This window comes from Triturus cristatus, chromosome 11 (assembly GCF_964204655.1).
Source record: "Triturus cristatus chromosome 11, aTriCri1.1, whole genome shotgun sequence".
Classification (NCBI taxonomy): domain Eukaryota; kingdom Metazoa; phylum Chordata; class Amphibia; order Caudata; family Salamandridae; genus Triturus; species Triturus cristatus.
Window position 1 is genome coordinate 933063042 of NC_140594.1, and position 14598 is coordinate 933077639.

Sequence of the window (14598 nt, forward strand, 5' to 3'; positions counted from 1 at the left end):
ACTAACCACACCGAGCGGAAAACTTATAACATACTTGCTAATAGTTCCCCATCTGACAACAGCACAACAATGGAGATCCAAGACCTCGCCTACTTCACAACTTAGCTGGACCAAAATTTGTTCAATATACACCATGGGAAAACGTACTGCACTTGTGAGGGACAGAAGGGCACGGTCAGAGATTCGAAAAAAAGTGGACCCCGTTTCATTCTTAAGTTAATCAACAAGGGAAGTTTGGCCAGGGTCCAGGATGCATTCCAAAAATATTCTGTAAATCCAGTGTTTGTTATCCAAGTTCCTCTAATGAATCGGTGGGTAACAACATCACAAGTGGATCTCGTACTCCTAGATGATTATGTTTGGTGCCAAGAACTATGACAAACTTGTTGATCATTTGAAATCGTAAAATTATGTAATTATTTTCATTTTTACAACAGTGGCAGCCTGGGTTTGTTCGTTTGTTCAGCTATAGACCTACTTTGTTTGCAGTGCACTGATATTGCTAAGTAAAAACAATAATGCTTATCATTTATTGTTGTAGCTATGCATGTGTATGGCTATGAAGCTTCATTGTGTAAAATATATGTTTTATATACGATTTTCTAAAATTCAATAAAAACACTTAAACCAAGCCAAACAAGCACTTCCTGCTACCCAATCACCATGGAGACCAGATAATGCATCACTCAGAAGACACAAAATCAGGTATGATAGTGGTCACACAGCTTTTCAAATGCCCACCACAAGAACTGACAACCAGACTGTAATCACAGTGGAGATCTTAACGACAATAACTAAGTGTCAAAGCAACCCACTATTGCAGAGCTCCAAACAAGGACAAAGATGAGTAAACCTTGCAAAGAAGAATCACTACAGCAGGTGCAATAAAGGAAATAAGAAAACGATTAAATACTTAATCATTTACTGAAACTTTGAGATGGGTACCCATCATTCGTCAAAAACGAGGGGGAAAAAAACAGTGTTTATGAGAGGCTTTCTCCTTTTCTAGAATGGATGGATGGAGTGTCTTGTATTAGGAGGAGCCATACTGGAAGAGTGTGTAATATTTTAAACTTGGATAGGTAGTCAATGCTGCAGATGGAGGCACACTGTTCACCAGCTACGAATTGGGATGTGGAAGACTGACATCAAGGTAATGCACTCTAAGCACATAGATAAGAAAAAAGTCTACCTTTGTGAATGTTCCAAGTCCTTCTGTGACAGACTTTGCACTCTGCAACTTGGTATGGCTTCCGATGGGACCAAGTGGGGGCATTGTAGCAAAAAGGGAGTCCTCCTGCTACAGAAAACAAGCATAAAACAGATATAAGCAAGCACACATATTAAAAAATGAACAATTTTAGAAAAAGTTAAAAGCAACTTATTAGGGGGAAAAATAATGTTAGCATCAAATTGTCAAAACAGGACTTGTAAAGGTTGAAGGAAATAAATCAGCAAACACACCTGCTGAGAAGGCAAAGCATCCTCTGGATATCTCTAGATGGACCAAGGCAAGCTCAGCTGTGCCAGTAACTTTTATAGAACACTAAATAAATCAAGAGGCATTTTTAAATACATTCTAATGTAAAAACAGAACATATTTATCTGCAGGAAATGACTCAATATGTGCTATCTAACAGCTGAACTAAAAACGGGACCACAGTTGGATACAAAAGCATAAGAAAAGATAGATAGGGAATATGTGATGAACATTTGCATTCCCATGTGTTTAATCATTCAATTCAACATTTAATTAGCTGGCTAAGAAAAACATCATGGAGGTACCACATGGGCCAGTTGGTAATGAAAAATGACACAAGGGGCTAAGAATAATGAGTTAACATAGGTGGGCAAGCTTTCCTTAGTTTTACACCTTTTCATCTGCTTATTCAAACGTTGGGGATGAACTATGCTGCAGGTAATTTTGAGATAGGGGGCAGAATGTATGGCAGGTGAATTATTAGTTGACCATGTTCCAAACAACCGGCTGGCCAAATACAGAAGTCTATCAAGTCACCGTTCTCAGTAACTAGAACAGTAGTGTTTTCAAGTTGTACATGCGCAGGCGAAGGATTTATACTATGATTTTCTTGGCACAAATCTGATTTGCATATAATTGATTACAACCATAGGATCATATATGCAGAGGAAGCTTTACCAGGTTGTTGCTACGATGTCTGAAAAGGAATGACACATATGGCACCAATTGTTCATCCTGTGAGAATATATTTGCTAATAAGTGTCTTTAGAGAGCAAGTTCTGAGACTTCGGTTCTCCACAATTTTAAGGACTGTCTCATAACTTGTGGATTGAAGTAGAGCATATCTTAAAGGTGGTCAAAGATGCCTTCAAATTTGTGGTGCCTCTCTAAAGAGGGCCAAGAGTTTCTAGTAAAAAATTACATGGGTTTTTGTCTACTTCAGGGGAAAAAATGTTGTATGCCATGTTCTTTCACGATGAATAGGGTTACGTTCATCTGCCTTTGGCCCAAAATGGATATCTAAATGTGGGGTGGGCAGGGGCCCTGAAAGTAGTGTCAGGCTGTCTAAAGTGTTCTGATTACCTTTGGGGGATTCCCTACTCTACCGAGTGTTCAGTCCCCTATATGTACCTCAATTTTCTTCCAGTATAGGGTAGAATCAAAAAGTTTTATGAGGCATGTATTCACCAGTACTCTCCTTTTCCCGTAGATAATTTTAGAAGAGTATGCAGTTGTCTAGCCTGAGCAGGACTCAATGGTTCTTGAGTGCTAGAATTCCTGTTCTGTATCTGTTTTTTGTTTACTATTAATTATTGAGTTTTTAAAAATTCAGGATTTTAATCTCAAAATCCTTTTGAAGTGGTTGATATGATTAGTGAGGGTTGTTCCATCAGGTCAATTCAGTGGGTCTACAATAGTCTTATGTTTTTAAATAAATAGCTCCCTTGCGAAATGTCCTACATTTTGAATTTTCTCAGGGAAGAAATCTCTCTTGGTTTCTTAAAAGGCTTGCATATATTGTTTCCTGAGTTTCCACTCACCACCTGTGCTTCCAATGATGAGCATTTGAGTATCAACTTTCAATGAGCCCTCCTGTTTATCTTTATTTCTGAGTCCTTGTGCTGCGTTAGCTCCACAAGTGCTGCAATTTTTTAAACCTCCACCAGCTCACACTTTGATGCCTGTCTGGCGACACATACATTTTCCTTGCACCGCCAGTAACCTGTGGGGTGGAGTGGAAAATGTCAGCTTCCCTCCTGTCTTTACAGTCTTCTCCAAGCCTCTACAATACTGCCTTTTCTCTCCCAGACTAATTATGAGTATAGGAGGTTATATATCTAGTCCTCCCCAATAGTCTTTCTTCCTTAATCCCGAAGCCCCAATATACTTGGTCTCATAAAATAAAAAGGTGGGTGTAAGAAAATAATAAATTAAGAGTTTTATTTGAAAATGGCATGGTTTACAAGAGAGGAATGTTGGTCATTGGTGAAACTTCCTACAGTTTAGCCTTTCCTTGGTGGTGCGGAGGCGGCTGGCATAAGCCCAGTGTGGCTTGTTATTGCTGGTAGGAGGGTTCTACTCCGTGCACACAGTATTTATTCCCAAGGAGCAGGAGTTGGTTTTTAGGGAGCCTGTGTATGCACATCCTTGCAGAATGCCATCAAGGTGTCTGAACTCAGGGCATACAACTTTTACTTCTGAACCATCTGCTACATGCTCTCCCATACTTTTAAAACCTAAAAAAACTATTTGGCGAAAGAAGACCCAGTCTCAGCTGACGTCTCCATTCTCTAGTGAGGGACTGGAGTAGGAAACAAGGGTCCGAAGGTGACAGGCGGAAGCAACGAAGATGTCTTAAGACTATCAACAGTGTTGCCCCAGGGTACTGCTTTGTATCAAATTAATCAATCTACTAACAGTCCAGTTTTGGTTGACCTCTTAAGTCAGTCCAAAAAAGAGAGGACAGGGTAGGAGGTGGAAAAGCTAACTCTGACCTTCTAGTAAGTATGGAGAAGGTCGAAGCATCAATTTTGGCTTTGCAGGGGGGAGGAGCCTAGCGCGCAACCAAGATGGCCGCGTAGGTGCGAGGCTCCCGAGGACCTCCGCGACCTCCTGCATAAATCCTGACAGAATCCTGTCCCAGATGAGGGGACTGTATTTGTGAGCCCGAGCAGAGGTGACGCCCGTTTTCCGTTTTTAAATCGGACCTCGGACACCGTCAGGAGCATCGATTGAGGTTTGCGGCCTTCTCCACACCGGCCCCCCGTACTGGAGTTGTGGGGCGATCCGGACACAAAGTGAACAACAGCGGCGGGCAAGGCTGGGTGACTCGCGTACCCCGCACTTTCACTTTCGCTTTTGCGCCCTCCTTGCTGCCAGGCGAGGTTGGGTTGCGGGGCGGTGTGCGGTGGTGTGGTCTCGCTGGGGTGCCCTGCCGGTCAGCCAGCTGCAGTCCGTCCTGCGGAGCGGTGGTCGCTCCCCCCTGGACCCCTTGAACTGGATTGTCGGCCCCCCGTTTCTTGAGGAGATTGACTCGTCTTGGGGATTGAAACTATGTCCACAAAACAAGATGGCGATCGGGCTAAGATAAAATCGACCCGCCGTGGCGCGGCCCAGCAATCCAACAGTATGGACCGCTACACCCTCCAGAAGGGATCCCCAGAGGCGCCGCGTAAGTCCCCTACGGGCCCGACTGATGCTTCCGCTCTGCCCACGGACCTGACCCTCCGAGACGTCATGGGTGCCATCGCCGAGATGAAGGCCTCGGTGGACCAGCACTTCGACACTCTGGCGCAGAAGATTGACTCGGTCCTCGTGGACGTGGGCCTCGTGAGGGCTGATTTGTCTAAAACCAACGACCGGGTCGACTCTTTGGCCCACTCTACCACGGGCCTCACAACGGACGTAGCGGCCCTCCAACAGGAGGTGCGCAGGCTTGGCCAGGCGAGCGCCCTGATGAATTGTCGGCTGGAGGATTCCGAGGGTCGGGCCCGGAGGAACAACGTCCGCATTATCGGGGTGCCGGAGGGACGCGAGGCGGAGGCAGCGGATCTATTTGTCGAGGACCTGGATCTCACCCATCTCCAGCCTCGGGGGCTGAGTAAATTCTTTGCAGTGGAGCGTGCCCACAGGGTCCCCGGGGGTAGGCCTAAGGTTGGAGCCCCTCCGAGGCCTCTCATCGCCCGGATCTTCAATTTTCGGGACAGAGACGCTATCCTACAGACTTCCAGGCTACAAGGGCCGGTCAAACTTGACAATATGGACATCAATTTCTATCCTGACTTCACTCCGGCAGTCCAAAAGCAGAGACTGAGCTTTCTCGGTGTTAAACGTCGCCTAAGGGACCTGAATCTCAAATATGCGATGCTTTTTCCAGCTAAGCTGAGAGTGGAGGTGGATGGCCACACGCACTATTTTGATCGACCCGAAGTGGCCGGGGACTGGCTAGACACTTTGCCCGGAGATCGGGACCGGGGGGGTGGGGGGGGGTGCGGTTGGTGGGGAGGGCCCGCCGGATCAGGACTGAGGGACTAATGGTAGGCCTTGCTCTGGACTGCGTTGTTGTCACTATTGACTGTTAGGGTAAGTTCCCCTCCTGTGGAGGTCGTGTGGGGTCTCTTGGGGGATCTCCCTCCTCCTCTGGGGGACTAGTTAGTTTTCTTATCTATGGGGCGACAGGCACACTGCACTTTGGGGGGGCTGTTTGGGCTCATGCAGGGGTGCAGGGTGGGGGGAGTTCTGTTGGGTTGGGTGGGTTGGGGTGGGGTGTGGTTCGTTTCTACCGCAAGGCAAACCCGTTATTGTATTGTTGTTTTTGAGATGCTCTGGGGGGGACAAATGATGGCTTCGTTATGTGATGGGGGGTAGGGATTTGACTTTGTTGTCCTGGAATGTTAACGGACTGGGTGATAGGATCAAGCGGGGTGTGGTCCTGCAGTATTTGAAACGGATTTCGCCTGATGTGGTCTTTCTGCAGGAGACACACCTTATTGGTAACTCCTTTTGTGCCATGAATCGCCGTGGCTTTCGCTTGGTGGCCCACTCGGGCTTCACATCAGGCTCGCGGGGGGTGGGCATCATGATTAAGACCTCGCTCCCGCTAGAAATAGACGAGGTGCGCCATGATGAGAGGGGACGCTACACTGTCTTGGTGGGGAGGATGGAGGGCAGGGTAGTTGTCTTTGTCTCTGTGTACGTCCCACCGGGGCTACAGTCCACCACCTTTGCAGATCTGGGACGCCTCCTTCTTGACCTCCCGGGGGGGCTTCTGGTGGTTGGGGGGGACTTTAATGCGGTGGCTTCTGGGACTATGGATCGTCATCCCCCTAGGGACCTCCCCCGGGCACAGGCGTGGTTAGCGGGCCTTTTGGACACACTGGGATTGGTGGACTGCTGGCGTTTAAAGCATCCCACCCAGCTGCAGTACACCTTCCATTCGGGTGCCCATGGTAGCCTCTCGCGGCTTGATTATGTCCTTGTCCCTGCGGCCTATGCTGGGAGGGTGGGAGAGGTGCGCCATCTGGCGCGGGGTATTTCAGATCATTCCCCGCTCCTGTTGCACTTGGGTGTCTTCCCGAGGGGAGAGGGCAGGGTAGCCCCAATCAATGCTTGGTACCTGCGTGACCCCACTATTCGCGCTGACCTGATTAAATCATTGCAACGGTATTTTGAGGAGAATGTGGGGTCCGTTCCGTCGGCTATCTCCCTGTGGGAAGCCTTTAAAACAGTTCTCAGAGGGGAGGCCCTCTCCTTTATCTCCCATGCCCGCAGACGCGCACAGGAGGAGGTGACCCGGGCGGAGGCCGAAATTACTGAATTGGAGGGCGATCTGGGGAGTGGGGTGACTGACGCGGCGCTGCATGTTCTACACCTTAAACAGGCGGCTTATAGGGCCCTCGTCACGGAGGCGGCCAGGGGCCTTAGCAGAGAGCAACAGGGGCGACTGTATGATGTGGGTGATAAGGCTGGCAAACTGATTGCGTGGTTGGATAAGAAGGAGAGAGCTAGTCGTGTGGTCCCGCTGATTGAGAGGATGGATGGTGTACGACTTACTGAGCCGGAAGGCATTGTTTCTTGCTTCGCGGATTATTTCCGCGAGGTATATTCTCCGGTCTCTCCCTGCTCGGAGGAGGACTCCCATGCCCTGCTGCGGGACATCGCGCTGCCCTCGCTTTCAGTGGAGGACAGGGATTCGTTGGATGCCGCTCCCACCTCGGATGAAATCGCCCTCGCCCTCGCCATACGCTCGGTCGCCTCGGGCAAGGCCATGGGCCCGAATGGCCTTCCTATCGAATTGTATAAGCTGCGACCGGATGTACTGGCACCTCACCTCCGTGCGATGTTCCTTGCGGCCCACTCGCGGGGCTCCCTCCCGCCGGACCAGCGTCTAGCTACCATCGTAGTTATCCACAAGGAGGGGAGACCGCGAGACCGGGTTACATCCTATCGACCGATCTCGCTCTTGAATGCGGAGCCTAAAATCCTCGCCAAGGTGCTTGCCAACCGGCTGGTCGGCGTGGTGGGCGATCTGGTCCACCAAGACCAGTCCGGCTTCATTACCCATCGCAACACGGCTCTTAACTTGCGGCGCTTGCACGGGGTGCTCGCGCGTGTTCCATTCGTGCGGGAGCCGGCCATCTTGGCGTCCTTGGACGCCACCATGGCGTTTGACACGCTCGAGTGGCCGTACATCTGGGCGATGTTGGCGAAATTTGGATTTGGCCCGGGATTCATCAGCTGGGTCAAATTGTTGTACTCTGACCCATTGGCGCAGGTGGTGGTGAATGGTCGAGTCTCGGCCCCATTCGTGCTGGGACGGGGCACGCGACAGGGTTGCCCCCTGTCGCCGCTCCTGTTTGCACTGGCCTTGGAACCCCTGGCGGAGTGGCTGCCGTGGCACCCTTCTATCCGTGGTCTCCGTTGGACCCCTGAGTATGAGGACCGCGTGTCCCTCTACGCCGACGACATCCTGTTGTACTTAGCCTCCCCGCGTAAATCACTGATTGTCCTGGTCGATGTTCTGCGCTCCTTCGGCCGTAACTCAGGTCTTGTCATCAACTGGGCTAAATCCTGTATCTATGTGCTTTCCGGGGAGGCTCCTGTTCTCCCGCGGGGCTGCTCGATCCAGATTGCCTCGCAGGGGTTTCGTTACCTGGGCGTCTATATTACGCTGGACCCGGTGGCCCGCTACGAGCGGAATTTGCTTCCCCCCCTCCAGCGCTTGAAGGAGGACGTCGCGCGCTGGCGGCGCTTGCCGCTTTCACCGCTCGGCCGGGCGGCATTGTTCAAGATGATGTCCTTGCCGCGCTTTTTGTATGCTCTCCAGAACTCGATGGATCTGGTCCCGGCGCGTTACTTCCGTGAGGTGGAGAGTTTGCAGCGCCGCCTGTTCTGGGACGGGAGGCCGCGTATAGCCCTGGCAAAGTTGACGCTCCCGTGGTATGACGGAGGGATTGCCCTCCCGGATATTAAGCGGTATTACTGGGCCTCCCAATTAGCTGCAATTAATCATGGCCTTTACGGGCCCGCCTTAAACCCGGCATTTGAAATGGACAAGATGCTCCTGCCCGGTGGCGATTATAATCGAGCGCTCTACACTAGCGTGCCCGATTCCCGCCTTACGGGACCCACGCGTGTCATGGTGCGAGTATGGCACGCGGCCAATGCAGCTATGGGATGGAAGGACCGTTTGACCCGGGCGTCACCGTTGTATGCGTCTGAGAGGTTGGGCTCCCTATGGACCTCGAGGGGCTTCGATAGGTGGGACACGATAGGCATTAGCACAGTGGGGGACCTCTGGACGAGGGGAGGATTCAAAACATTTGAGACACTGCAGGCGGAGTTTCAGCTGCAGGGCAGTGAATACTTTCGATACCTGCAGGTCCGTCACGCTCTGGGTTCAGTCTTCCCAGACGTGGCCGCCATCCCGGAGTCCTCCCCATTGGAGGATAGAGTGCTAGATGGCCACGTTCCGGACAGCACGATCTCCCTCATCTACAAGAAGTTGATTAATGACCGCTCGGGCTTACTGACTGGGCTCCGCGAGGCTTGGGTTGCCGATGGGTTGGAGCTGGACGACGAGGACTGGATTTCCGCGGTGGCCTCCCCGAAGGAGGTGGCCATCCCGGCTCGCCTTCGCTTCGTCCAGCTTAAGATACTTCACCGGGTGTACATGACGGGGCCAGGGCTTCTGCGTATGGGCTATGCCGAGGATGGACTGTGTAGGCGTGGGTGCGGTGCATTGGCGACTTTTTTACATATTCTGTGGGAATGTCCGAGGGTGGAGCGATTTTGGCGTGGTGTGCATGAGGTCCTGCGAGCGGTTACGCATGTCGTGCTGGTGCCTGAAGCAAGGAGATGCCTGCTGAATGTGTGGGAACCAACCGACTACTCGGTTCCACAGACGCGATGGGTGACGCTGGGTTATATGATCGCTAAACGTGACATCGCTCAATTGTGGGGATCCCAGAGGCCCCCGGCAGTGTCGGCCTGGAAAGAACACATGGATTGGTGCATGTTCCGAGAGAAAGTGGTGTATGTGGCGCGGGGTAAGCCTGGGGCGTGGCTGAAGGTGTGGGGCCCCTGGAACGCCTACCGCGGGGGTATTTGCGAGCCGCCATTGTTGCCTCCCGCTTCACCAGCTCCGTCCCCCTAGATGACCCCCTCCCCCAATCCCGGGCACAGTGTTTTCCCAGTCCCGGACCTATTTCCCTTCCCCTCCTTCGATTTTAGTGTAGGGTTGGGGTCCCCCCATTTGAGGAGCATATGTTGTCACTCTTGTTCTCGGGTTGCCTTGCGGGTGTGGTTTTATGTTGTTAGTGTTGTATAAAACGAAACCGTATTGTGGGCTCAGAGTCATGTGGCCCACGTTGTTGATACCTCCTGCTAGCGTCTCTGTAACGCCAAGTGCCTTATTGTATATATGTCACTAATTGCTGTCACTTTAGCGGCCGGCCGGAAGGTTGTAGGCCCATACCTGTATATATTCGAGATTGTAATAAACGGTTTCAAAAAAAAAATAAAAAATAAAAAAAAAAAAAAATTTTGGCTTTGCAGAATAGATCTGTGGCTAACTCGGATCATGTGTTGGATATCCTGTCCCCAATTGTAATGGAAGTGCAGCACCTAACTTCCCTTGGTTTATTCCCAAGAAAGGAAGAGGCACTGAGACAAAATCACAATCCTACCAGACCAGTATAATGGTAAAAAATAATAGGGTGGCAGAGATTGGAATTCAGGCAGGTGATTATGGTGGTCTTGCGGCTGCTTCTTGTAGGAAATTTAATGGCAATTCGAAGGTTATAAACGAGTTTAACAATATGCCCTGTTTTCCCTTATTAAGCTATTTTTCCGAGGCACGGTGTAAGGTAGCTCAAAGTGCGAACACACCCGAAATTGAGAATTGTTAGTTTTCCAGTTTTTTTTAGAAAAGGGGCTCATAGTACCTCAGAGGCTGCAGTTTTGCAAGCTGTTCGCCCTTCTAGTGTTAATTCTTCAAGGGTCCATCATAATGGTGATTACTCAAGTAAGGGGGCCCCCAAGGTTGCAATAAGGCAAAATGTCGGAAGGAAAAAAGAAAAGAGTCCAGCGTGTTTTGAAATGTAGATTAAAAAAACTCATATTCTATAATGTTTTAGAAGAGCCCGCTTCCATCACTAAGTATCAAAAACCAGAAGGGCCAGTTGTTCATCAAGGTTTGGAGCATGATTTTTTAGAAGTAACTAGTATGCCCGCCACTTCTCACACATAAAAAGTACCAATCCGAGACGGTCACCGGTTGGGAAAGAGAACCAAGTATATGGGAGCAATTGTCCATATTAATAGGGGTGTAGTATACACCTGTATAGTGAAGGATGATGTTAGGGATGAGCTTATTGAACTAGTGAGAACAGTTGAAGAAGGCTGTGGAGTCCCCCAAGGGGCGAGCCTAGATTTCAAAACACCTTCTTCAGCTCCCATTAGTAAAAAAACTTCTCCCTTGCGTTCAGTGCCCAAACTTGTGAGGATTCTTAATGGGACGGCTCCTACTTTCATTCCATTAGTACAGCTGCTTAATCAAAGGGCAGGGCCAGGGTATAATAACAATTCTGGTAAAGGATGTGACCTTTGCAACTTATCTAATACACAGAATTTTGAGTCCTTGTTTGATGGAAAATCTGGACCACTAAATAGAAGCTACATTTTGTTGCTCCTACTAGAGATTGAGGACCTGTGTTTGGTGTCGAGCGGGGATATTGATCGGGTGTATGTAGATCCCTTTCCATTTTTCCAAGTTCTAGGGTCATATTTAGCTCTAGGATAGTTGGAATGTTAATCCTGGCTAATGTGAACCATTTTTGGAGAAAAGGTATGGACGTTTTCCCGCTTGAAATAACATCAAACCCCAAGCAGGATGATACTTGGGCATCCAGGAGTTCTCCAAAGATATAACTACTAATAGGGAGGCAGTAAGTCTGAAGGATATTACAATCTCATTGGGTAAAGACACAGGGAGAGAGTAGTAAACATTGCATGATATGAGGACCAGCGGGTCAAGGAATTTTAAAAATGGGGATCAGGTAGCACTATGGAGCTGGGTAGCAGGTACATGAATTTTTTTTTTGTTTATTTCGGTCCAGCACAGAAAGGAGACATCATGTTACAGATATGCATACGATCGGTTACATTACTTGTCCGGTTAATCATGTTGACACACAGTTGTGTAGTTATCCATAATATCCAAAATGTTACAACTTCACCTTATACATAGAATGAGAGGATCAACACAAGATAACAGGTACCAAGTACGCAAAAAATTTCCCACGTGCCTTGTTTAGCACATAGTCTACCACTCCCCCCTCGTCTCATTATCTGGCTATGGTACAAGATACAGTACACTGCGATTACACACCTTTTTTCGGTCTAACATCAATCATCGGTCTGTGTGGCATCTAGAAATTGTACTAGTGGTTCCCAAAATCCCTTGGCCGAGAAGCCTAAGTTAACTCTTCTGCATACGTTTCCAGCTGTGTCTTGCAGTATATCATATCTACTATCCAATCTTTGTATTTCAGTGTAACCTTGCTGCTCCACTTCATTGCTATACGTCTCTTTGCTAGCAACAATGCTACTGCTAGGAACTTGAGTCTTTGAGCTAACTTGATCTTATGCATGCCTAGTAGACATATTTGGGGCATATTGGGTATCAGTTCTGCCAATATGCTAGTAAGTGTGTTGGTTAACTCTGCCCAAAAGGAACGGATCTGCGAGCATGACCAGAACACATGTAAAATATCCGCTGTGGGAGCCCCGCATCTGCGGCATTTGTTATCTTCTCTCAAACCATATTTATGTAGCTGTACAGGTGTGTAATACACTTGATGTAGAAACTTGAAATGTATTATTTTCAAGTTGCAATTTGAAGTCAGTATCTGCAGATGCATGCAGCTGAAATCCCAGCGGTGAAGCTTTCACCTAGTGTGTCTTCCCATCTTGTTTTAGGTCTATTTTGAGCATGGAATTGTTTCCGTTGGGCAGTATTATATAATTTCGTAACCAGTTCCTGCCACGTTGGGGACACTAGCAGGGTCTGCATCGTATTATGTGTCGTCGGTTCATTTGGGAATGTGGGATATAAAGCTTTGAGTGCTGCGCGCAGTCTCATATATGCAAAGATTTTCAATGGAGTATGATGTGTACACAGGGTAACATCATTGTGCGATATAAATGTCCCATGTGGGAAAACATCTCCCATTTTACGAATCCCCATCTCATTTTGTAAGTGTAGCATTTTGGTTTCTTGCGTCACTGCGAGTTGTGGATGGTGGGACAGCGGGAGCGCTGGTGCATATGTTGGGAGTTTCTGCGCTCGTTTGCTAATGTATGCCATGCTTTAGAAGTGCAAGTCGCTGGGTATATTCCCGTAGACGGGGTATGTCGTTGGGGGGATGAGACAAGTGCAATTAGTGGGGTGGGAAGCGTATTTTCATGTTCCACAGCTATATGTGGAACATGTCCATGAGGATGTAGCCAGTAGTGAGCATATTGTGCCTGTACACAATAATAGTAGAGTTGAAGGTCCGGGGCCCCAAAACCCCCCTGCGTGTATGGTCTAGTGAGTTCCTTCCAGCTTACTCGTGCGTGCTTTCCCGCCCATGTTAGTCTAAGTAGAGGTGCACAGAGTCTAGCACAGTGGTTCCCAAACTTTTGACTCCTGAGGACCCCCTTTGAGTCACCACTGGAAGCCGGGGACCCCCAAGTAATTTGTAGGATTTAAATTTCAAACATTAAAACAGTAATTTGAAAAAAATAAACACGTGTGCACACAAAACAAATACTCAAATTACTAAGGATTTTAGGGGCATATTTACAAGTTTCTATTGCCATGGGAACATCACTTTTTGCGATGTTCCTGTGGCAATAGGGGCTTATCCTTATTTACAAGGCAGCGTTAAGCCACTTATTGTGGCTTAACGCTGCCTTGTAAATAAGGCCCCCTTTCGTGCAATGCTTAGCGTGAAAAAGGTGGGCAGTGGGCGTTTCACTCCAACAACCATTGATTTTGACGCTGCCCTCTATTTACAAGGTCAGCTTAAATAGGAGACAGCACCAAAATTAAGACCATGAAAAACCTGGTCTTAACTTTGCATAATGAGGAGAAATGCCTTATTTCTCCTCGTTTTTGCTTTTTCCAACGGAAAAAGCAAAACACCCTGATTGTTTATGTTCAGGAAGGTGGCCCTTCCTGCACATAAACAATCTTTAATAAAAATTACGTTTTGTAACTTCCATGTGTGCTGCATTAGGCAGCACACATAGAAGTGACAAAACGGCATTACAAAATTGTTCATGTGCAGGAAGTGGGAACATAGCAGCATCAGGATAATGATAGACTGGGAATAAACATATGTTGCTAACTTTTACCATGCAGTTTGCAAGCAGCTCTTTGATGACAGTTTATAGGACACTGCTAGATTACGATAGTCCCTTATGAATTGCACAGTGACAAAAGAATCTCTGTGACAAAATCAGTAACCCACTGACCAATGCACATAAAATACTGTTTTTTAAAATGCATTTTACACATTCTTTGCAGTAGGCATATTTAACCCTCTGTGTCGCATAAGATAAGTCAAGGCTGCCAATGGAAAAAACAGTCATCTCTCTCCAGCAGGTAAATTAATCACTGGCATTTTCTTGACACGTTTATAGTTGCTCGAAAAACTGCTAATTTTACAAGGAACTTTGCAGTGCTTTTAAAACTGCTGCCTGGGGACCCCCTGGGAATGAGCCACGGACCCCTGGGGGTCCTCGGACCCCAGTTTGGGAAACACTGGTCTAGCAAATAGCACTTGTGGAATCCATATAGATATATTCATGAATAAATAAAGAAACCGTGGCAGCACCACCATTTTTTGTACGGCTATTCTAATGGCGAGTGATAGGGGAAGGTGGATCCATCTGTCAACCGGTTCTTCCAGTCTAGTTATCTCTTTCCTATAATTCTCAATCAGAACCAAGTCTGGATCTCGGTGTATCCATACCCCTAAATATTAGATTTTTTTCTGTTTGCCATTGTAGCGGATAGTCAATTGTTGGTTTAGTTGTTACCGGGGTAAGCGGGATTACCACTGATTTGT

At 48.1% G+C, this 14598-nt stretch overlaps 1 protein-coding gene across 4 annotated transcripts in view; it reads right to left on the reverse strand.

Moving 5' to 3' along the window:
* YEATS2 (YEATS domain containing 2) overlaps nt 1-14598 on the reverse strand; it is a 1415500-nt gene that overhangs the window by 939280 nt on the left and 461622 nt on the right. For all 4 annotated transcript variants that reach the window (XM_085634927.1, XM_085634925.1, XM_085634929.1 and 1 more), the window contains one exon: nt 1193-1300. In XM_085634927.1, coding sequence (XP_085491053.1) covers nt 1193-1300 — 108 coding nt within the window. The remainder of the gene's footprint in view (nt 1-1192; nt 1301-14598) is intronic.